The sequence below is a fragment of the Crocodylus porosus genome, unplaced genomic scaffold (assembly GCF_001723895.1).
Source record: "Crocodylus porosus isolate Cpor-Errol unplaced genomic scaffold, CroPor_comp1, whole genome shotgun sequence".
Lineage (NCBI taxonomy): Eukaryota > Metazoa > Chordata > Crocodylia > Crocodylidae > Crocodylus > Crocodylus porosus.
Window position 1 is genome coordinate 13,922,145 of NW_017728943.1, and position 24,679 is coordinate 13,946,823.

General features: G+C 48.7%; 1 protein-coding gene across 1 annotated transcript in view; it reads right to left on the minus strand.

Annotated features, from left to right (window-relative positions):
- The window catches only part of LOC109319260 (galactosylgalactosylxylosylprotein 3-beta-glucuronosyltransferase 1-like), a 33,437-nt gene extending 12,004 nt beyond the window's left edge, over positions 1–21,433 (minus strand). The window contains exons 1-2 of the mRNA XM_019548757.1: positions 21,368–21,433; positions 766–914 (exon numbers count right to left, since the gene is read on the minus strand). Coding sequence (XP_019404302.1) covers positions 766–877 — 112 coding nt within the window. The 5' untranslated portion in view covers positions 878–914; positions 21,368–21,433. The remainder of the gene's footprint in view (positions 1–765; positions 915–21,367) is intronic.
- Positions 21,434–24,679: the final 3,246 nt, after the last annotated feature.

Below are 24,679 nucleotides of genomic sequence, written 5' to 3' on the forward strand. Positions count from 1 at the left end.
GTTCAGCTGTAATTACAATGTATGCTAAAAAGGGCTGCTCTCTGGGGTTGTCTATACCTCATCAGGCAGTGGGTCTTAGGGAGGCCAGGACTGAGTCCATGTTTCACTTATCTGAGTCTGCTGATATACCCTAGAACTGGAAGTTTGTCCATGAGGCTGGTTCAGACTTGTCCCCAGTGCCTGTCCTCAGGCCTGCCAGAGACAAAGGGCTCAAAAGCAGGGGCTGGGAACAAGTCCAGTGCAACCTCATGAGTAAGCTTATAGCTCTGGGTTGTTTGGTTCAGATAGAAGAATGTTTAGACTCATCCCCCCCGGCTTACCTCCCAACTTGCTCTGAAGTGGTAAAGAAAAGCCCTCTGAGGCTCCATCCAGACAGAAGAAAACTACCTGGGTGATTGCTGGAGCCAGACCCTGCAGGGTTCTCTGAGCAAGTTTCTCTTCGTCTAACTCAGTGGTTCCCACACTCTGACAGATTGTGCACCACCAATTTAAAATGAAACAACCTTGCGTACCACCAGCACATTTTTGTCACATAAAGTACTTGTAATAAATCTGTTAATATGTATGTCTGCTAGGATGTCTGCATACCACTGGTGGTACCCATACCACAGATAGGGAACTGCTGGTCTAACCATTTCCATGAAGCTCTTTCCCACCAAGGGCTCACAAGAACAACCTCCAAACATGCTTTCCATTACCTCCCTTGCCATAGCACTGTTATGACCAAGCTGTCACGTTGTTAAGGGCAAAATGTTTTGCACTTACTTCTCAGCAGGCTGAGGTAGCGGGTGGTTGGGTACTGATGCCACAACGTGAGGAGAAGAGCCCATGGCAGGGCAATCAGAAGTGTGGTGAGAAGGTTGCGTCTCCTCAGCATGCTGCACAGAGCTTCCAGTGCCCAGGCATCTCTCTACCTTTCAGAACAGAGCACAGAGTGAGGCGTCCAGGGGTCTGCACAGTATGTGTCTGTGTGGGTGAAGCAGTAATAAACACTGTGAAGGCTATGCCAGGGTCATTGGGCACCAAGTGAACAGATTGTGTCCAGCTCACTTAGACTAAAAATAGACATATTTATTCAGATCATAACTTTCCTGGGCTTTGACTCACATCCAGATAAGGGAGGGAAAACTGTTTAATAGCAATTAACTCTAATTAGGATTGTCCTGGGGGAAAAGTGTTAATTCAGATACTTCACAAATACTTGAAGTGGGACACTGGGCTTGTCCATCTGTAGGATCCCAGCATAAAAGGCTTCATCCTGGGAGAAACTAACAGCTGCTTTTGGCCTTTGACTTTGATCCCAGGAAGTGCTGAGCAATTTTGGCTATGATTCAGCAACTCATTGAAGCATGGGTTTAATTTTAAGCCCATGAGCAAGACTGAGCTATGGAGGTAGTGAACTGGCTGCCACAAGCCATTCCTACACTGTAGGCTGCCAGCTCGTTTGGGTTTTAAACACAAGTGTTTAGTCCTTATGGCTACGAAGAGACCTCTTATTAGGTATTCCTAATATAGAGCTGTTTGTCTTCCTGAATCTGCAGGCAGTCTGAAATGCCAGCTCACGAAAAGCTGTTGAAACCTGAACCTAACCATGACCCATCCAAAGTCAAATTTTCAAGTAAACTGGAAGCACTGTTCTTAGGATTACCATAATTGCATGCAAATTTTCAGTAACTGCATGTCCAAATATTCAAACTAAGGATGGAAACAACAATAGTCTGAAAGAGGCCCAGTATTTTTTTTCCTCATACAACTTCATTTCAGCCTCCTTCTGTGAATATGTTACGATACAGCCATTCCTTTCATGATCACATGCTATTTTTTCCAATTGGTCACTGCCTGAGTGCATGGTAGAGAAGGTGCTTGCTGACTGGTTGGCTAGTCTACACATTTTTTCATCCCAAAATATCCCCCATGCTACTTACTGCATATTATCCAAACCCTGAACTAAATATAGGATTATAAATTTCCTTATGGGCATTTCTGCAGTGCTCATTTTTAAGGTATCAGAGAGCATCTTCACAACTGATTAAACCATCTTCACAACTTCCCTACAAAGTGAGGGGCACTGAGACTCTAGAGGAATTAAGGTCAAACTTTTCAGGTGCAGATAGTAACGTTTTTTGAAATCCAAAGAAGGAGAAGTCCAACATTGTCGGCTTCATTTTTAGCAGTGGCTGCGCTCCTACCACTCCTGTTGGCTTTAATGTAAGTCATGAGGGATTGGTTCTGCTGAAAATCAGGGCCAAGGTTTCTGAAATCCAGTCAGCCAAGTATCTCAAAGCTGTGGCTATTTCTGAACTTGTGGATGCACCCATGGCTCACTCTTCAGTGCTTAGAAACTCTATTGCAGATGTAAGGCTGGAATCCAGATGCCAGATTAGGGTCATAACTGTAACGACATCCCTTTCTCCTCTTTTGAATCACTTTCAACCTCTTTGGTCTTTGTGAATGCAGCAGCTACCTGCATTGGTATAGCAGAAAAAACAGTGAATAACCATGGGAATTTAATTCTTTTATGGCAAGGGTGGCCAATCTGCCACGTGTGCAACCTATGGCATGGGCATCTATGGCAAGGGCAGTCTCTGTATATGGCACGTAGCAGATCAGACAAGGGGAGGAAGCACAGTGGCAGAAAGGGCAGGGGGCAGAATGGGGAACAGTGGATTGCAGAGGAAGCACAAGGTAGGAAGCAAGAAGCGGAGCACTGGATTGGCCTGGAAGCACAGGCTAGAGCAGCAGATTAGGCAGGGGAAGGGGCTGGCACTCAGGGAGGGTGCAGGGCTAACTTCTTCTAGGGCACATTGAGGGGTACAATGACAGTGCTGCCCATTGCCAGTGGAGGAGTTAGCACTACTACTCAAAGCAGGTGCTTTACTTTTCAATTGGGTTTGAGACCAATGTTTGCCTGACATCACACCCTTTCTCTTTGGCTGACACGCCAGCTCCTCAGGGTTTTTGCTCCTCTGCTCTCCCCTGCTGGTGTCTTCTGTCCCCCTTCCCTTTTGATGAGAGTGCTCCCCACCCACCAAGGCCAAAGGGAAGAAAATATTCATTAGCCATGAAGAAGGAAGTTTTCCAAGGCGAAGCATTCTGGCCACACTTCCTGAGAAGTGGAGGGCTGGCACTGCTCACAGGGTAAAAACAGACATCGCCTCTCCTCACACTTTTGCCACCATACAATTTTTATAGTGGCACAAAGGCCAAGCAAACAGATGTCTATGCCCCTTGTCATTCCACAAATGCCCCAAATTTGTGGCCCTGACAAGAGGTAATGATAGATTGTGCTACTTTGAATGGGCAGTATAATAGGTGATATATTTCTCCCAGTGAAATGGATCAGTTGTACCAGGACACATCCCGGCACAACTGATCCCTCCTCATTTGGCAATGTCTGGTTTTAGCCTCAGATTACTCCTTGGACTTCAGCACTCTCTGTCCCCTTTCCTGCTCCACCAGGTCAAAGTGCCCGATACCTGGTAAAAGCCACGGAAATAAGGAGCCCAAAGACCTTCAAGGATCTGGACCTTAAGTCTCTGTGTTGCAACCATCCGATGGGGATAGCAGCATTGCCCTACCTCCCAGCAGTGCTACAATGATAAATACATGACAGGCTGAGCTGCTTGGTAGCAGTGGCCATATCAATCCTAGGGGGAGATAGCAGGTGCATGGTATTCCTGGCACTGGTACTCACCTCCTCCTCTATGCAACACTTATGGGTAGTGTATTTTCTTAAATGAGATGCACACATCAGGCAGCACCATTCCAGTTATCTAGCCCCAGCTCCTGCCCAACACATGTTGCCTTGGAAAGGACTGTTTCTGACCACGTGTTTTCCTCAGCAAAAAACCCAAGCCAGCCCTGATCCTGACAGAGGTCCCAACAGGGTTGTTACTGCAATACAAATATTGTTATTGTAGTGTGAGGAAGAGGAAGACATATGAAGCCGTAGTGTTGGTTGTAATCTGTGCCCCCTGCAGAGGTTCTCTGACCTTTATTATTATCTCCTAGGATTGCCTTCTAGTCCTCTCTAGTGGGGGCGGAAGACCAGGACTCTATGAGCACTCCACAGTTATGGTCCCCAAGTTTCTCTCTCATTCATCACACCCCTTGCTTTCTCCCCCTTTCTGGCCATCCTCCTTCCCCAGTGCCCTTCCCACCCCCACCTCTTCCCCTTGCTTGCTGCAGTCCCTGTTTGTGTTTCGCAACCATAACAACATTAGCACGATGGTTGATGGATGCCTTCAATATGCTGCTGGTAACCTTCTTGAGCTGTTTTCCATTTACACATCTCTCTGCTTAATTTCATCCATCAATCTTCTGTTTTCCATTTTTTTTTAAAGATATCGACACCGTCACAGCTTAAGCCCTGAGATTTGACTGGAACGAAAAGATTTCCTGCGCTCTGTTCACTTCAAACTGCTTCACCAGGCTTCCCATTCCAGGGGTGCAATGGCAGCCAGCTTGTGGGAGACTTACCTCCCTGTACAGGGTGAGAACTCCTCAAGCCGCTCGGGGAGGGGGAAGAAGCAAGCAGCCATGGGTAAGTAGCACCATGAGCTACTCAACTGATGACTGGGAAACATGAGGTACAAGTAAAGATTGGAAGAACCGGGATTATTTAGTCTGAAGACTGAAAAAAGGATTTGATACCTATCTTCAAATACCAGCTGAGTGGTTATAAAGGGAATGGTGATAAGCTATTTTCTGTGGGCACAAAAAACAGGACAAGAAAAAATGGTTTTAAGTTGCAATAAGGGCAATTTAGGTTGGATATTAGGAAGGACTTTTAAACTCTAGGTAACCTGTTCCACTGTTTAACCACACTCAGAAAAGTTGTGGATTCTCTGGAACTAGTTGTGGAATAATCCTTCTGTCCTTGCAAGCTTTTAACAGAAGACAACACATGCTTATGGTTTAGGCCAGGGTGATCCTGCCTTGAGCAGGGGGTTGGACTAAATGATCTCCTGAGGGCCCTTTCAGCCCTATTTTTCTATGATTTGATGCTAGACCTGGCTATAGCTCAGAGCATCTCCTCTGATTTAATCCTGCTGACTGGTAAAGATCACCACTGGGTTTAAGGGCGGTCCCTTAGAGATTAGGTGCCACCCATATTAGGCCACTCAGGTCTGGAGTAATCCTCAAGAGTAGTGTATTTAGAGAACAGTCTTGGGGGATGACCCCCAATGATGGGGGTGGCCTTAGAGATGTCTATTCAGGTTTGAGAGTGCACTACGAAGGATGTCACCTGGGAGGATCAGGCTGGTAAATGACTTCAGGAAGGTTTGGGAGGCCTGTGTTAGCGGAAGGTCTCATTAGGCTGGGGTCAGTGAGGTGACTGTAATTAGGGGCAGCTGCAGGTACTCAGTTTTTGGGAGAGGCTACCTGTCAGTCATCCTGTTTGCCTCCTTTCTAATGACTCTGAACTCATCATAACAACCTGAATCATGCATAGAAAGGTTGTTCTATTTTATGGAGCGTTTCAATATCGCAAAGCGTGGATTTGTTCCAGTTCAAAATGAAAACCAAACATTTCCAAATTTCCCTCTGAAGGGAAAGACTTGTCATTCCCAACTCCAAAGCAGCTTGTATGCCTGTTTGTTGCAGAATCCTGTGCTTTCTGATTCCAGGACTGTCTGCTTGTCTGCCTCCTTCACAGTCATGAACTCTGGAGGCCAACCTAGCCAAAGAGCTGATGGGGCACACTGACAGGAAACCAGGCTGATCTTAAGCACCATCCTGTTTCTGGAAGAGCTTTGTGGAAACTGGATGGCCTCCATGGAACATTTTGATGCTGATGAACTGGCAAAGTCTAGGGAAAACCTATTTTGTCAGAGGTTTTTCCAACCAGATGTAATAAAAAAGGGTGGGGCAAGGGCCAGAAAAGATGGAAAAGAATACAATGGCACCAGACCAATGGAAAACAGGCCAGAACATTTAAGTAATAGTTAATGAATGATGCACGGCAGTTTCCTACCTCTTTCTGATCCCACAACACTTTCCTAGCATCAGCTCACTCCCCTGAACACCTGCTGCAGGAGCTCAGTGCCTCCATTTCGGAGATGGGGGAAGTTGAGTCACAGAGGAGTGCTGTGACTCCCTGGGGCTGAAGAGCAGGGCTCTGCATTCACCTGCATTTGATGGGCAATGCTCTCCACTCCCTGTCAGTCTGCAGAATTCTTTGCTCGCTCATAAGGGAACAAATCCTACCCTGGTTGGGCCAAGAGGATGGAGGGAAAAAAAGAGAGCTGATTGAACAAGTTAGGAAGGGAAAGGAAGGAGCGAATGTTTGGGAGAACTGGGATAAAGAACATGGGAAGAATAATGGGAAAATGGTGAGGGGGAGGAAGCCACTTGAAAAGAGTCTGAAGGAAAAGGCCTTTGTTGTATTACCTGAAGACAGGTAAACACAGGTTCTATCACTGACACAGGGGGGCAGGTTTCAGAGGGTTGTTTACTAGTCACATCTATACAAACCTAGGATGGCATTGCCATCAGTCCACCTCAGTCAAACAAGCCCGAATTTCCAGATGCTTTTCCCTAACTATGGGAGCCCTCAAGTCCAGGTGCACATTTGCATTGAACATATTTCTACAGGGGTAGAAGAGTGAGACCCTGAATAAAGCATCTGGCAAGGGAGGGCAGGGCAAGGCCAGTGCATGCTCAGTGGGCTCCCGCATTATGCCCAGGAAGTTCCCGCAGCTTTGTTTGCTTGCCAGGTTTCTCCTGCGCCTCAGGGAAGCCCATGCAGATTTCATGAGTTCCTAAACTCCCGGTGTGGGAGCCGCACTGCTGAAGGCAGAGCAGCTGAACCTTCATTATTGATGAGGCTGACCTGTCTTTAAACAAGGGATGCATAATTCATGGCAGCTCCAGCATTTGTGGTGATGCTCAGCCATAGCTCCACCTCCGCTCATGGGAATTGATTGCAAGTTTCTGTCCCCTCTTTCCTCTTCCTTTGCATCCTATCCTGCTGTCATTAACAGGAGCCCATGGGTTGTTGGTGTGCAGCTGTCCATCTCTTGCCTATCTCAGATGCACAGAGCATGGCTGAAAAGGGGCACATAAGTGGATGAAACAGTCTTGTTCTGCAAAAGTTAATGAAGATGAGCAAGGTCCTGGTACCCCCTCAGACCAGCCCCTGCCACCCCACTGGGCTTCTTCTCTTCCCAATTCACCACTGCCTGATCAGTTCCTTTGTGCAACTTGGAGGCTGAATTAGATCAAAAGCACAGAAAAGGAGTGTGCATTTCCAGACCTGGCATCTGGCTGTGTGGAGTGGGGAAATAGGAGGAAGATTCTGTTTCTCTGGAGGACAGGCAGCATTTCCTCCCTGAACCATGTTATACTGAGCAGCCTGTCAGCAAGCAGCAGGGTAGTCTGTTCTGCTTCAGCAAGTAGGATTTTATGGCAGAAATATGGGTGGAAGAGAATGGTTCCTACCTCCCCCCCACCCAAGCTCTGGTATCAATCCTGTAGACACACCCACAGGAGGAAGAATGTATTGTGGGTCAAGATGCAGAAGATGGATGCTCTGGGTTTTAATCTTTCTTCTGCTACTGATTGTCCATGTGACTTCAGGCATGTTACTCTTGGCATCTGTGAGATGGGGAAAAAGAGTGATACTGACCTATACCACAAAGGGAAGGGATGTGAGGATGACTTCATGGAAGTGCTTGCAAGCCCTTGGGGGGAGGCAGGACTGGAGACCCCACAAGGGGTCCTTTCCTTTTGTGTGGAAATATTCGAACTAATGGGGAATTGTTATGCAGGTTCATCTCTGCTACAGTGCAAGGGCCATGAAGTGAGTCAGCTGGGGAGAAGCTGCCCTTCATCCTGCCTCCTGAGACTTAATGAAAGGCACCATCTTCTCCCAGTCTGAGTTAATCTCTTCCCTTAGCGGTAAGGGACTGCGCTGCTGTCAGCCCTGAACCCAGGCACGTCTCTTGAGAAGTCACCCATTATACCCTCTCCACCTTCAGCTCCTGCCTGATGGATCTATAAGCTGCTCAGCCTGGTTCAACTCCTTGGAGAGGCAAGAGCAGCTGCCTTGTCTCAGATGTGTGGATCATTTCTAAGCAGCATGCACCAGGAGAGGGCTCCTCCACCCTCATTCTGTTCACAAGGGTAAAAAAAACAAAACCTGTCAAGGCAGCTAATTAAATTGGTTGGCTAGCTCCTGTGGGAGCCAGCACTTCTGTGATAATGCCTGTCTCTATTTGCCACCACAGGCAAGATGGAAGTAGCTGGGGGTTACCTTGCCTATGAGCTAGGATGGGAACAATCAGTTCTGATTAGTGCTGACAGAGCCTTTATGTTCAACTCACCTTCCACGGGAGGAGAGTGTGGCATAGAAAGGGGACTGAAAAAAAAACTCATAATTTTTTTCTTCCTAGAGATGGGCCCAATCCAAAAACCCAAATCCCGCCATTAGGAAAGTTTGGGGGCTGGATGTGGGTCCAAAGCTCACCAGCTGCCCCCAACTCTGCAGTGAGGCCAGGTCACTCTTTTCCCTCAAACTCTGGCCCTTTCGTGGTCTGGTTCAAACCTTGCAGCTGTCCTCCCATATAATTCCAACCTAGTAAGAAGCACATGTCAAATATACCCGGAGAGGAAGCAGCAGTTCAGGACCAAACAGAAGTAGCAGAAGGTTTCAAATGTCTCAGGTGACAGCCCAATTCAAGGCTGCAACTCCCTAGGACCATCTAACCTCAGAGGAAATGTGGCTGCTTATTTAAACCTAGATTTGACCTTCCTGTTGTCCAACTCTGTCAGCACCGAAGTTCTTTGATGCACTTGTGAACTTAAGGAGCATTCATTCCACACGAATCAGCCCCGAGTCTGCAGTAACAAAAAACCATATATTTTGGAGGGGTGGAGGAAGCAAAATCAGGCTATTAAGGAAGCAAAAGCAAAACAGAGCCACTCTGAAGTAGTAGTGTGTTTCATACAGAGCTTTTCCCACTGTGTTAGCAAATGATGCCTGTTCAGCAGGGGTAGGAGTTGTCATTTTACGTATTCACTGTAAAGATGGAAAGGAAAAGCTCACAGCATTTGCTTCTAGAGCATTATTAAAGGCTGAAAGGAATAACTTTCTGAGAGAGAGAGTGGGGGTGGTGTGGGAGAGGGGGTCTGAGCATTATTTGGAAGGTAATCAGTGTCATGGGGTGTGTTTGTGGAGGAAATAAACTTCACCTTGATCACAAACTCCTTGTAGAGATTCTGTATCTAAAAGCTGACACTATACCTCTCTAGCAGGAGCTGTGATGCAGATATAGGCTTTGATCTTAACTGTGTGTCAGGATGACATCAAATGCAAGTCTCTAGAGGAAGAGGCTATCACTAATGCACTATCCAGATTGATTATGCCGCTCGTTTTTTTCCCCATGCTAAAAGGCAGTATACAAACTCTCTTTCCTAGTGGAAGTCCTCATCCTTTCCAAAAAGAGCCAAGGAAAGTCAAAGAAGCCCTGCTCTGGTTACAGCATGGCAAGAAAATGGCAGAATCGTGGAGTGCAGCCTTTCTCAAACCTTGTGGGTTTAACTTCCCTGCCTAGTAACATCGATAACTCTACAGCCTTTACTCTACACCCCCACTCTACTACCCCCCCCTTGGGGGGGGGCACAAAAGGTTGGTTGGTGGAGGTTGCCTGTGAATCAGGGTGGCAATTGGTGGCATCCCTCTATTTCAGCTATAGCTGCCATGCCCCCCACCCCGGGGTGGTAACTGGTACTGGGAGGAAGCAAGTCGTGGGGGAAGGGGCAGCAGTGCCTGAAGTAGGGGGACACTACCAATTGCCACCATGATTCACAGCCTCCCACACCAAGAAACCTTTCACATCTCCCACCCCCCAAGGAGACATGCCCCATACTCTGCAAAATACTGGTATAGTGAATGAAGATGTAACCCCAAAATCAGCAAGGCATTTTAAGCAGCTGCTGAACTGTAAGGGTGTCAGCCACCTCACTGAAATCCATAGCCATAATCACAGGCTTACACAGTTATACAAAGGCTCCAGGTGCCTGGTGGGACCAGGTTCCTTATCCTTATTGTTCCAGAAAAATTGACCTGTCAGTAGAGAATGATTGTGGACTAGGCAGCGTACGGGAAGCAATGCTCTGGAGCTTCCACCTGAGGATAGTGGTTGAAATTGCATGATCCATAGAGCAGAATAAAAATAAAAGTTTGGCTTGATGATGTTTTTTGTGGGCAGGGAAAGGAGGAAGTAATTCATGTTCATTATCATAGAAACTTAGGGCTGGAAGGGACCTCAGGAGGTCATCTAGTTCAACCCCCTGCTCAAAGCAGGACTAGCCCCAATTAGATCATCCTAGCCAGGGCTTTGTGTAGCTCAATCTTAAAAAAACCTCCAAGGATGGAGCTTCCACCACCTCTCTGGGTAACCTGTGCCAGTGCTTTACTACCCTCTGAGTGAGATTTTTATTCCTAATATCCAACCTAAACTTCCCTTGCTGCAACTTGAGACTGTTGTTTCTTGTTCTGTCACCTGCCACCATTGAGAACAGTTTATCTCCATTCTCTGTGGAATCACCCTTCACACAGTTAAAGGCCGCTATCAAATCCACCCTCAGTCTTTTGTTCTGAAGACTAAATAAGCTCAGTTCCCTCAGCCTCTTCTCAGAAGTCACGTGCCCCAGCCCCCTAGCCGTTTTTGTTGCCTTCTGCTGAACTAAGATTTGTCCACATCCTTTCTGTAGTGGGGCCCGAAACTGGATACAGTAACGTAGAGGGCACAAAAACATACCAAAAAACTGTCTGTGTTAGCCACAGAAGTGACCACCAGGTCCTGGCCAAGGCTATGCATTGCTTGGTGCTTATTTCGAAGGCCAGGAATGGCAAACACCATCAACATTGCTGTAGCTAAAATTCTTGAGACCTTATGCTAGCTTCACAGAGCCAGATCCAGATGGGGTGCAGTCGTGTGGCTGTGCTCCCCTTCCCGCCCAGCAAAGCAGGTGAGCATCCTGTCTCCCCCTCTATGCTGGGGCATGTCCCTTCCACTGTTTCCTTCCCCCTCTTCCTCCTGCCACTGGTTTTCCATTCTGTCTCAGGGGCAGAGGAAGCTTCAGAGCTTCTCCTACCTGCTCCATCCAGGTTGTGCAGGGGCTGGGCTCAGCTGGGACAGCAGCAGCAGCAGTGATTTGCCAAATCCTGCATCCAGCTCTGTAGCTGCCTGAAGGTTACCTGAAGAGATGGCTTCTGAGGCTGGGTCTCAAATCCTCCTTCAGCTAAATCCTTAAAGTACACTAGATGTAGTGGCTGACACTCTTACAGTGCAGCACTGACAGTGGCAAGCAGACACTTAGAAAGGGATGGGGATGGGTTTGTGGGAGCGGGGGGCGGGAATAAATAAAGCTGCATGTGGTAAATTTTCTGTTGTGTTAGGTATTTGCCACAGTCCAGCACTCAGAAAACTGCAGCAGATTTATATTGGAAATGTCAGTTATAAATTAGAGTACTTAGATCAGCATGGACAAAAGACCTGGATGGGAAACAGCTTGGGGAGAACAATCTACAGTCTTTGCTGCTTCCACCCTGCAAGGATATGAAATTAAAGGGAAGGAAGGAAGCAAGGGAAAGAGCCTGTCAGAAAGACACGATGGCTGGTGTCTGGCTGTGGCAAAAGGGACCAGAAAGGTTCCATAGGAAGCTGCTGACAAAACCACGACCGGAAAGGAAAGCATCTTTTCTTTGTTGAAAAAGGATCTGAAAACACTGTGAGGGGAGGGTGTTTTTCAGAGAGGAATAAAGATGCAGCGGAAGAGAAAGTGCCAGCGGCTCCCAACAGTGTCTCAGTCCTCTCAGAAAGTTAATTGATCAGTAAAAAATGAAATTAAAAAACACACCCAGGGGTGCATGGCTATGATTTTGTTTTCCAGGTATTGTGCCTTTATATGCAAGTCTGTCTGTTTGTCCACTGGGGGAAGACAGGACTTTGAGAGAGTCAAAGATGGAAAACCTCACAGCGTGAGACCCAGACTTTGCTCTTTCTCATAGAGATTTTATTGTTCTGCTTTCCTTCTCTGCTGTGTTCCTTAATTGCAGATAGAAGCAATCCAGCCTGAAAGTGTTCTTTGTACATAAACACTCCCATGGGAGCTAGTAGGTGCATTGGGCATACTCGGATACTGCCATGCTTCAGGGTGCTTAGGACCAGGGATCAGATCAGCAAGAGACAGTGGTGGCAGAGGAGGGTTGTGACAACACCAACACATCTCCCTTGGATCCACCTCTGGAATTGAAGTCAGCATTACAAGACCCTCAGAGCTCAGAGGTGTTCAGAACGGAGGAGGTGTTGGTTTGGCCCCAGCTGGCTCTGGAGAGACATGGCATCAATGGTGAGGGGTGTCAGGAGGCAGGGCTTTGATCTATACAACTCACTCTTAATGGAAACCCAATTCAGGACAGTCTCATGAGGAGACACCTCCCCTCCCCCCGCTGAGGCCACACCTCTCCTCTCTAACCCTCATTTGCATTACTCATCCACCCCCTAATTCTCTTTACCCACAACCCCATCTTGTCAGCCTCTCCTCTGGCCCAGGAGGGATATTGTTCCCTAAACTGGCCTGGCTCAATCTAGGCATCACAGTAATTTCTGAGCCTTGTATTGTTCTGCTTTCAGGCAGTCACATCCAATTTCTCCTTGAACAAACTTAGGGCCCTGAGGGCAGAATGCAAGACAGATTGGCGTTGGGGGAGGCACAGCCATATGGATGAGTACTGAAGCCCCCCAAAACAAAGGTCTCCTTGTACTCCCGTCTGCTAAGCAGTTTGAATGTTCTGTTCACTGGTGAATAATTTTGTCTGCAGAAAAATGCTCTTCCTGGGTACTCTGAATCTTATTCTTGCTGTCTCTCTTTCCCCTCTTTCCCAACCCGACCCCGCTGCAGTGGGGCATGGACTGTTATTCCAGAGAGTGCTCTACTTTAACATATTATTCCTCCTTACACACACATGCACATGCACACATACATATACATGCTGCAGATAGGATTCTGGTCCCTCGTGTGTAGAGGCTCTCTACGTCTGACAGATTTCTCTCTTGAAGGAAAGGCAAGGTCAGGGCAGAAGCTTGTGTGGAAAGTTTGTGTTGAAAATTCACGAGTCAGTGGGTCAGATGAGATTCCCAACCCTTCTCCCCCCACATCCCCTTCTACCTCTATCAACTGTACAAAAATACCTTTGAGTGCTGGCGGTGATCCTAACCAGGCGGATGGCAAAGCTCTTGGAAGTGATCTGGACTTGTGATCTTCCTGCTGTGACTGATCCCCAGGCCAGGTGCCTTTGTCATGAGATTTCCAGCTCAAGGAGCTCTACTGGACTCTGGATGCTTGAATTTGTAGCCAGGCTGTAGCTGGCTGAGAGGTAGTGCGTGTGGGGTAGGGCGAGGACAAGAGTGCATAATGGGAAGAAGCACACTGTGAATAGAATTGTGGTGCAACACTCCCCCTGCAGCATGCTTGATGGCAGAAGCCCCAGGAGGGATGCTGAGTAAAACAGCCAGAGTTCCCCCTCCTGTCCCACAGCACCCACCAGGCACCATCAAGCCCCTTCCATGTTGATGTCATCACGCTGAGTAGGTCCAAGATGGTCATTTCCTTGGAGATGAATTAGGCTTTTTGAAGTCTTGTGGAATCCACAGGTCAAATCTGACAGTGTGGCTTATGCCTGTAGTTGGGGGAGGGGGGACCCTCTGGGCATGAGTGTATTTGTGCAAAGAGAGGGTAATGGGGGATGCAGATACACAGGTGCAATGTGTGTTGAGGATGTAGGATACTTTTAGCACAGGGATGCTGTAAAGGAAGTGATATGGCAGGGCTTACATCAGGTACTGTAAATGTCAGAGGGCAGAGCAGCATACTAAGGTGCAATCACGGGGCAATGGATCTATGCTTGAGACAGCAAGATTATGAGGCAGACTGGATACTTTCACCAAGACTCACTGCTAGCTTCAGCCTCCTCTTCTCTCCTCCCAGACATAGGAGCCAGAAGGGCTAAGCCCTTCCTAACTGGAGCCTACTAAAGTGCCCTTTAACATTTCATAGTACCTTGGAATAGACCTGCTAACTCTCATGATTTTACTGCAAGTCTCATGAGATTTGTTGTGGTTCCCTCTTTCCCTGCTCCCCCTTCATGCTCCAGTTCATAGAATCATGTTATTATATGAAAATGAGCCACTTCTTAAATGGAAGCAGGATTCTCCCTCAAAACAGGACTCCAGGAGCTGGGACTTCAGAGGAAATGCCCAATGCTGCAAGAGCTAGCAACACTGAAAATACTATGGGGGCTAATGAAGTGTCTGCTGAGTCCTGCAGGCTCCTTTCTTCCGCAATGGGGAGGAGGGTGTCTGTCTCTAATGAAGGGCAGGTGATGGGCTGCCATAATGCCAATGGAAGAGAGAGCCACTGGCAGGGGAGAGGGAGCCCCTGGTGGCAAGCATATGGTGGCAGTGATGGCTGGTGGGAGGAGGAAGGGAGCAGAGCTGTCATGCTGAAGTCTCCCTGTCACTAGGCATAATCAGCCTTGCTATACACCGCCCCACCCGCCATCCAATGCTTTGCTAGATGATGCATCTCATTGGTATCAGTGCTGAATACCCTCTCTCCCCTGTGATGAAAGCTTACAGAGGTGTAGGCCACAGTTAGCAAATGGGAGGCACTCACTGTTAATGCAGTTTTTGGAGTCGTCAGTATCCTTCCTCTTCCCACCAGGATGGGCTGCAGGTCCTAGCGCAGACTGAGCTCATGTTTTATTTTGGCAGATGCTTCCCTTGGGCTGTACAGAAGGGGCTCATGGGTAATCAGGATTTAGTTTATATTTGCTTAAGTCTTTTGCTTGGGTCATTTGAGTCTTAGCCATGAGACCTGGGTGTTTCTAAGGATTTCATATGGACTTAATTAAAAGCCAAAACAAAGCATGGCATTTTAACATTTAGCAGAGATGATACAGTATCTGGCAATAGTCAAAAGCAGCTTAGAAATAAGACCTTTCTAGGACATGCCTCAGAGAGTGAAGAAAAATACCCTTGTCCCCAAATCCTCCAGCATGGAGTCTATCCCCTTAATCTGAAAGCAAAGACAGGCCACTTTTGTGTATGTCTTCCTTCCTGGGGCCAGGGGATGGGGTACAGGCTGGGAGTCAGGATTTCTAGGTTCTGTCACTAGCTCTGACTTCTGTGGTTTTGGGCAAGCTGCTTCACCACTCTGTGCCTCAGTTTCCCCATCTGCAAATGGGGGTGCTGAAGCTCATGCACCTTAGGATGTTGACAGATGTGCAGCTCCCCACTCTAACTCATGGTGCTTCACAGAAAGTGCCATGAGTTACTGACCTCCGTCCCCTCCCCCAGACATTTGCTGTTGGGTTGAGGGAAAGGGGAAAAATCAAACTCCACTTTGAGCCAATCCATTGGATCCTCTCTCCCCTAGCCACCCCCCCCCCTACAGCTCCAGTGCTGCCTGCAGGAAGGGAGAGGAGAGAAGGAGGGGATGGGGGCTGCAGGCTGGGGTTTACCCAGCCTGAGCTGGAGATGGGAACATAAAGCAGACTGGGGGGTGGGCTCCAATCCACCCACCCCCTCTCCAGCTCAGGCTGGTCAAACCCCAGCCCACAGCTCCCTCCCCATCCCTTCCTGCAGACAGCACATGGGGCAGAGATTAACAGAAATTCCCTACCATATGCAGGGATTGCCAGAAATTCCCTAAGGTACTCCACTTCAGAGCGCCTTCACCTGACCCCTCATTAGGGGAGGGTTAATTTATCATGCGATTGGCCACTTCTAAAGTGCTCTGCAGGCATGCGTGTTGTGGCACAGCTGTAGAGCACTTTCAGGGGGCCAATCACATGACAAATGTCACTTCTGTCAGCACCCTTACTGAAATGATCCATGAGAGTTGAAGCTGGAAACCCCAATATCATCACACATCTTCTTATCACCAAAAGACTCCTTATAGTAAAGGGCATCATCTGAATGGTCTTGACATTAAAGCTTCACCCATGACAATCAATGACCAGTCAGACTGGGGGAGATTAGGGTCCGCTCTGACCTATTCACCTCATAATAGCAACTACAGTGAGAAGCTAAGGACTCCTTAGCTTGATCAGAATTGTTCACTTTAATTTTGAGGGAAGTCTGTCAAGGGTTCATTGTTATTGTTGTTATTATTATTATTATTACACTTCCAGCAGGAGAAGGCCTTGCCAGTGCTGGGACTGTAGGCGGCAGGCTCTTTTTCCGCTTACAAGAACACAGATAAATGCCATGTCTGTGAAATGAGAACAATCATCATACTCAGTGCTTTTCATTTTCAAAGAGGCAGTCGTTAACCCTTGCAAGTTCTTCCTTTCCCATTACTAAGGAGAATGGTGCCTCAATCGGCATTTCAGGGAGGAGGAAACTGAGCTTAAAATGCAGAGAGTGAGAAACCAGCACCATCAGAACTAAGACTAGAGCTCAGGTCTTCCTGGCTCCCAGCTCTCCGGGGCTGCTGGACAGCACCAATCTGCTCGGAGCTTGTGTGTGTCCCTGGAGCGCAGGGGGAAGGAGGGATGAGATAGATCAAGAAGATATAGAGGGATGGGATGTCTGAGGGGACAGTGGGCAAGAGAGACAGGAAAAAGAGAAGGAAGTCTGAGTGGGAGGGTGATGGAAGGAGAGAGAGACAGAGCTCAGGTGAGTGGGGGTGAGAGAAAAAAAAAGGAAGGATGAATGAAGGGAGAAGGAGCAAGAGATCATATGGGAAAGGAAGCAGAGGAACGAGAGAGGAGTGAGTGAGAGAGATGCAGGTGAGGGCATCTGTGCTCCCTCTAAAAAGGAACTTGCCCATCGTCTCATGCGCGGTCATGCCCCCACACTGCAGGAATGCGGCAGCGCAACCTCAGCGCTTCAATTCCTCCCTTCCACCCCAGCCTGCCTGCTGAACAAAAGCATCTGTGTTTGCTCCCTGAGGAGCGCATGAAGGGCCTCATTCATCCCGGAGGTGGGGAGAGAAGCTGGCAGATCCAGGAAAGCTGTCGGTGCCTTGCTCCTTTTCACCTTTGTGTGCATTTGGGGGAAACAATCAAACCCACCGAGTTGAAGGCAGCAAGTTGGAGCACATTGTGACAGGCGAGAGAAAACCAGGATAATAACCATGAGGCACTGTCTGAATGAGCTACCATGAGAAAGGGCAGGTATCTGGGACCTAACTGGTCACAGCAAGGGAGACCTTACAGTGATGCTGGTTCCCTCCTTTCTCCTGTAACAGCACAGTGCAGTCGCTAGGTGACCCATGCCTTGGGTAGGACCGCTCTGACCATGGCTGCTCTGGTGGCCACAGTTACACAGATACATCCAGAGAGCTTTGAAGCACCCAGCCCACAGTGCCAGGCACTCTCACCTACTACTGGCTACAGGGAAAAAAAAAAAATCAGGCAATTAAAAAGAAAATTAATGAGATCCATCAGCTAAAAAATTAGAACTTATCTTCTTAAGTCACCCCCTCCCACCTAAAAATCTTAAGATGCTTTAAGAGCCATCTCTTAAACCTTGCATTAAAACCTGCACGAGGTAGGTGGGTTAGCTGGTGTCATTATCTACATTTATTTTACAGATGGGGGAAATATACTATCCAATTTAGGTGGAGTGATTTATCGAAGGATTAGCAAGTGAGCAGAAGCTAAGGTAAAACCTGAGGGCTCTGGGCTGACAGCTTCACAGAGGGCCATGGGACTATCCACAGACACAAGGATTTGCAGTCACAAATTATACATCTGTTCTGCAGGGTAGCACATCCACAGCATGCTGACCCCTACCACCACCTGGGAGCTGGCTCAGATGTTCTGGAGGTTCTCTGACACTTTTGAGGTCCCCCATAGGTCCAGGACTAACCCAGCTTAGCTTGCAAAACATACTCGCCAACGTGCCCCCTAACCTCATGCCATCACACACATTAACCATGCTCTCTCCATATCTACCAGGAACTTTCAGCATAAAATGACATCCTGTTAAAAAATAAATTTCAATTGTCTGAATATTATTTCTGCTTCCGTCCTTTGGACCATTTTTCACTCCTTTGCTCAATTAGAGGTAAGGAGTAATTATTATAGCTGTGGTGACCTAACTGACAGGGGATAACATCACAACAACAGGACAGTATGATTTGTTTATATATCATGCCATCACTCAGGAACCAGGGCCACAAGATTCTTCCAGGCTGCTGGTAGTCTATTAAATACCAGTGACGGGGAGCGAGGTGCTGCCAGCTGGATTACCACCTGGCCAGCTTCAGCCAACTCAAAACAAACCCTGAACCTTCTCCAGAGATGAAGACAGAAGCCAAAATGAATTTCCTTTAAAATATAAAATCATCAGCAACTGCCCTGGACACTGAGTTTTTAAGCAGTAGCAAACCAGAATGACCAGATCTGACCACCAATTGAAATCAGTGCACTCCAGTATCCTGTCATCTACTCTGACCAGAACTCGATTCTTCAGAGGAAGGCGCAGCAAGCCCTATGGAGGACAACTGGGGAACATCGGGCAGTCCAGGCCCAGATCCAGTACTCAGGCCTAGTGTGTGTGTGGGGGGGGGTCAATACCAATGTCACCACTCTTCACATTTAGGTGGCTGGGTCCAGAAGCATTAGGCCCTTAAGTCGCCTCTACAGGCAAGAAAAGAGTTAGGCATAAAGAAGTGGGATTCCCAACGGGTCACTGTTAAGTATGTAGGAACTAACCAGCAGGGAACATGGGGAAGCTGGGTGCATCTGACATCCCTCCTCTCTCCTGGACTTTTCCCCCTAGATGAAGACCTGAGAGTGGCACATGTGTGAGACTAGGTTTCACAAGTCAATCCTCCTCCCCCTCCCTCCCACCACATACTTTGGGGTTCAAGTTGTTCCTTTGGGTCTAACTACAGACTTTCTCTTTCCTTTGAAAACCCAATAGGGGAGGTGTTGCTGCTGCTCCCAACCTTACATATAACAGCCTCATCCATAGGCAAGCATTTGCTGGTCCCTGCTCCCAACACTGTGTGTGTATATTATCCAATGATGCTCTAATGCAAAATAAATGAGCTGCTGGGGAACACGGATTCCCCCTCCCTAGGAAATGGGCCCTTGGCTGATCTTCAGTCATGCTACTTGCTGCTGCTCTCTCTCTCTGCTTCACCAGAAAAGGGAATAGGATGCCTACCTCCATGAACAGTCAATAGCTTGAGGGTGAGGTACTTTTCTGTCAAGTGGGAGCCATGGGTTTGAACTTCCTCAGACAGAGAAGCATACAGACCAGGTCTCCCACTTCCTGGGTATGTTCCAACTAGGAGACTATTCTACAAAAGCTGGGCTCCTCAGCATCCCTCAACCACTTTTTTGAGCAAAAGTGGCTTCAGTTGCTGGTTTTGGTGCTAGACTCAGTGCTGTGGGTAGATTGGGCACACTCTGAGCACAACTACTGGAACAAGTCCTTCCGCACATAAGCCTGGGACAACCAGCATGTGAACTTCAAATAGGCTGAGGTGAGAAACAGTGTCTGAGCTGCTCAACCCTGGCTAGTGGGGTAGGTCATAAGCAGATGCAGAATTAAAGGCATACAGAGAACATTACTGGCAAAAACTTAGTCCTTGGTCATCTAAGAAGCTCTGATTCTCTCTCTGCTGTTCCTTAGCAAGCTGTTTGACTACTTTCCTCCACCCCACATTGGCCATCTTTTAACAGCGCTCTTTGTAAAGTCCTGCAGGCTGCTCACTTGGGCTTAGGTCCTGACAACCATCTGAGTTGTACTTTAGGTGCCAAAGTCTTTTTTTAGACCTGGCCCTCAGGGGTTGGCTTAGGTCCTGAAAGCATGAGGCTTTGCATTCATTCTAAGCTGATTGTTCTTTCCAACACAACTAGGACTGCTTTTTTATCCACAAAAAATCCCCTCTTTTTCTGAATGGGACCAACCTCCTGTTCTCAACAGCATCTTGCAGCAGTAGTTCCACTGGTTCTGAGGCAGTGCACAAAAGAGCACTCCCTTATTTTAGTACAATTCCTGATGTTCAGTTTCACTAAATGTCCCCTGGCTTTGTTACCCATAAGAAAGCATGAAGGAAAGTACCCCTTCTGCCTACTTTATACCATTGACTGTTTTGTGTGTGCTACCAGGCCTCTCTTGTTTTCTCCCTTCTGAACCAAACAGCCCCAGACTCATGAATCTCCCTTCATATACGTGATCTGGTCAAAGATCCAGCCCACAGTGCTACCTGTGGATCTTGGACTGGACCTGCACGCTGCATGCATTGTGTACCAGCCCCACACACTGCACACAGAGGTAGGGTCTATGTGTGCATGATGCATGCTGCATGTGGAGCCAGTCCAGGATGCATGCTGTATGTGGCACCTGCAGTGGCCCAGCCCTGTGCACTGGATTTAGCATGCTCACTGCCTCCAGGACCAATGAGTTTGATACCCTGGGCATAAGTCAATGCCACAGTTTGCTAAGCCAGGCTGCTCTTGTGAGAGATAGAAAAAAATCAAGGACCAGAAACTGTGGCTCTGGAGCCAAATTCTACATCTCAGCCTCATACCCTGGACATTTGAGTACTTTGTGGAGAGTTACTGTAGTTTTATTTTTTCCTGAAGGATCCCAAAGAACTTTACAAAGAGCACTGCTAGGAGATAGCTGCTCTGGGGCAGAGGAAGATATCCAAACAGCTTGTTCAGTCTCCACTGTTCCTTAATGGGAGAAAAACAGGGTTGGAAGGCACCTCAGGAGGTCATCTAGTTCAGCCCTGTGCTCAAGGCAGGACTAAACTATCCCAGCCAAGTGTTTGGCCACCCTACACTGACAAACTTCTAGCAATGGGGATTCCACAACCCACCTAAGTAATCTGTTCCAGGGCTTAACCACCTTCATAGGAAATGTTTGGCCATAGAAAGACAGAAAATGTTGAGCTTTATTTTTCCATGATCCTAAGATAGGACTGTGGGAGCACTTAAGTCCCTGAAGAACAAACAAGACACTGGTTCCCAAGACCTTTATCCATTAAAATGCATAGGTTTCACTTGATTTAAATGTGGAAGGATAAGAGATTTAAATCAATACAAACAATTCAGCTGCAGTTTAGCCTAATTATCTACACTGGACTCAATCTAACTCATGAATACTGAGGTCTGTCTAGCTTTTCTCTCACATAAAAGCAGGGTTTACATTGCTGTGTGCAAGAGGCCAAAAGGACAGCTCCTTTCCTTCAGGACTAGGGCTCCCCTGAGCATTGTACTTGCTATTCTGTCCTTGACTCAGATGGCCACACCAACTTCTAACTGCTCGCAACAAGCTCAGTCGTTTGTTATTTCTCAGTCGTGGAAGTGCTTAACACAGATGCAGACCTGGGCTGGAGTCAGAAGACCTAGGGTGAAGCCCCACTTCTGTCACACTGTGCTGCAGTCTCTGTGAGTAAAATGGAAATAGTTGCACTGACCTCTGGTAGGGTATATGGGTAGGAAAGCTGCAGGGGTTACTTCTTTATGGTATGTCAAGTACTTTGAGATCCGTGGATGGGAAGCTGGAGAGGTGGGCAGAGTGTTGGGCACAGGAGCCAGCTCGGTTCCTGGTTTGAGATTCAAGGGGTGTCAGAAGCTTGATTTAGGGCCTGGCCCATCTCAATCTTCTTGGGATCCTTTTAACATCATGACTGAAGGACACAACTGGGGACAGGGACATGTGAGACTGTCTCTGTGCATGCTTTCAAAACTAATACCAGAGCCTACTTGAAGCAATTTTTGATGCCCCATGCAAGGGCAGGTGGGTATCTGTGAATGCTAACATGCTTCTCACAAGCATTAGTGACTGTCAGGATGCAGGCAGGATGTTCTCCTACTGCCCTCTAGACACTTCCTCTTACAGAACAGGGCATCCAGCCTTAGAAATACAGCTCTTCCCATGCCCCTCACTCCTACCCTGCAACCCTCCCCAGCACTGTTCCCTCTCTGGGCTCCCACACAGCTCTGCCAATGCCCCTCTCTGCTTTGGGGGAAGGCAGGGTCCTGAACTATGGAAGCAGGAATAATGTGGGCAGATAATCATGACGGGGCAAAGTGGGGTTGTAAACAGGGACCCTGGGGATGCTGGGTGAGGGTTGCAGGGAGCTTTGGAGCAGTCATGCTGTGGACACTCACCACAGGGGCAGAGTGCGGTGCTGGTCAGAGAAGAGCAGGTGGCTTAAAGCAAGAGTGACAAAACAAGCGAGCTGGGTATTACTGGAAGGAGGGCTGCAGTGGATGGTGATGCGCAGGATGAAACAGGGGTACAGCAGGAAGCTGATCAACACTGCAGGAGCATGTCTGTCTGACAAAGCAGGGCTTCTGCTGGAGTGTGGATGCTGGGGTAAACAGGGGACTGCACCACACAGGCACGGATGGGATTAACCCTTTCTACTCCCCACACCAGGCCACAGGCTGTGTGAGGCTTTGCCGGCAGAAACATCCAACACGTCTACTGAAATGAAGACAATGTCTTTTCAAAGCTGCCACAGGTCCGACTGCAACTCCAAGAAGGAGTTAACGTATATGTGAATGAGAGCAGATTTGCATACTAAGCACACACGCAGAACACCGATTTAAATGGGGTCTATTCTGGGGCAGTGCTTAAACTTGCCCCCTGCCTGGCAAGGCAACGGCTGTTAAATAATCCTGGAGCCCTGTACATGGAGACTGGTAGGGAACCCTCGGGCTGTGGCTTTCTCTAGGTCTTTCATAAAGATGGAGCTGCTCTCAAGTCCTGTATAGCTCTGCCTGCCAGAGAGGCCTGTATGCTCTGTTTCCCTTCTTAAGATCCACCAGCCCTTTTCATAACTGCTCCCATGTCCCAGACCCAAATTCTTTCCCTCTTGCCCCATTGCTATGAAACGTGTTGACTGTCTGGCAGTGGCCCTTCTCTCCAGAGCTGGCTGCCTCTCATGCAGGCTCTGCCTAAGCACCTTGGCTTGGGCTCTGGGGCAGGAGTCATGTAAATGGTATATTAATTCATCTGGCTTGGCTCTATTGCTGTTGTGAGTGCACCCGCTGTGCTTTAATTCAACATAGACTGGTTTCTAAAGCACTCAGGATCGAGTGTTAGCAGCTCTGCGCCTCCACCACACACATCAATGCTCCCGTGGAGCCTTTATTCAGTGCAGACTTAAGTGCACCGAGAGTGATACTGAAGTGGCTCCCAGGAGGCCAGGATGGAATTGAGCTTGCTGTGCTCCTGGCCCCACGCTGGGGATCCACAGCATCTATTCAGTGAGAAACACTCCAGCAGGGTGTGTGTACATGTTCCGTACATGCCCATTAATAAACAGTTCCCTGTCCATCACGGGCAAGGCACAAACCAAAAGCTGTCCTGACAACAGCCAGTTCCAAGGCTTGGCATGAGAGGATAAGTAGCACATAGTGGGAATGGGGGACTCTGATAGCTTTCGCTCTGCAAAGCTCTGCCAGTGCCCCCCCACATCCTGCCCTGCAGTCCTCCTGCTCCTGTATAGTCTTGGGGTCTCCACACAGCTTTGTATGGAGCATACCCCTATGCTCCCAGCTCATCTGCTTTGTATGGGGAGGCCTCTTGCTGTCCTGAAACAAGGCTGGAAGTCCATTGTCCCTGCTGGCACGCTGGGCTGTGAAAGCTCCAAGTTGCCAGCTGTATATTTATGGCCAGTCATCATTGCTGTGTTATATGCCTGCTCCGCACTGCTCTGCTGACCCTGCTGCCTTCCCTTTGCCTGTGCTCCCAGGCATTATCTCCCAGCAGGTCCTGCCAGAGAGTTACTGCTGCCTCTTCCCCAGAACTGCTGCACCCCAGGGATTCCCCCCCCCATATACTCGCTGCTAACACTGCTCTCCTACCCCCACTCTCAGGCTGGTTGGATTGATTGCCAGGAGCAGAAGAGAAAGCTACGCAGTCTCCCCTTTCCACCCCAACCAAGCTCCATCTCAACTCCAACCAGCCCCCTGAGCAGCAGGCAGCCCCAGTGCACGGGCAAGGACAAAAAGGGCTAGATTTCTTTTTGGTTTACCTTCCACCTGACACCCCCTGTCTGCCTCTGAACCCGGCTGGCTTTTTTGGGGGTGGGGAAGGGGCACTCACAGCCTGTTCCAGTCAGTCCCCTCGGTGCCATGGGGCACCTGGGCTTTCTTACACTTGGGGCCCTTCTTCTTACCTGCTTCTCTTCATTGTGGGGGGGACTCACCCTCTCCCTCAAACCCTGCCTGGCAGGAGGAACCGGGACACCCCGGTCCTCTCCCCAGCTCTGCCAATGCTTCCGCCAGCACATCACTTCACCTTCCCCTGCCTCCGAAACAGGCATCACATCCCGCAAAGCAAGGCGCGGGGGCCAGATCCCCCTGCAGATCTTCAAAAGCGGACTGGACGCACGCCTTGCCGGGGTTATTTAACCTTGCCAGTCTTCCCTGCCCGGAGCAGGGGGGCTGGAGCCAAGGTCCCTAAACTTCTGTGAATCACGAGGGGGAGGGGGCCGCCGGGCACGCACCCCGGGGGCGCCGGGACCTGGGCGCAGCTGCTGTGCTCCAGCCACAAAGCTCCTGGCTAGCACAGGGCTGTCCCGCGCGGAGCGGCGCAGCCCAGGAAGGGGGAGGGGTGAAGTGCCGTCCCGCGGGGACCTGTGACACCCCACGCGGCCCCGCGGCCCCCGGCCGACCCCCGGC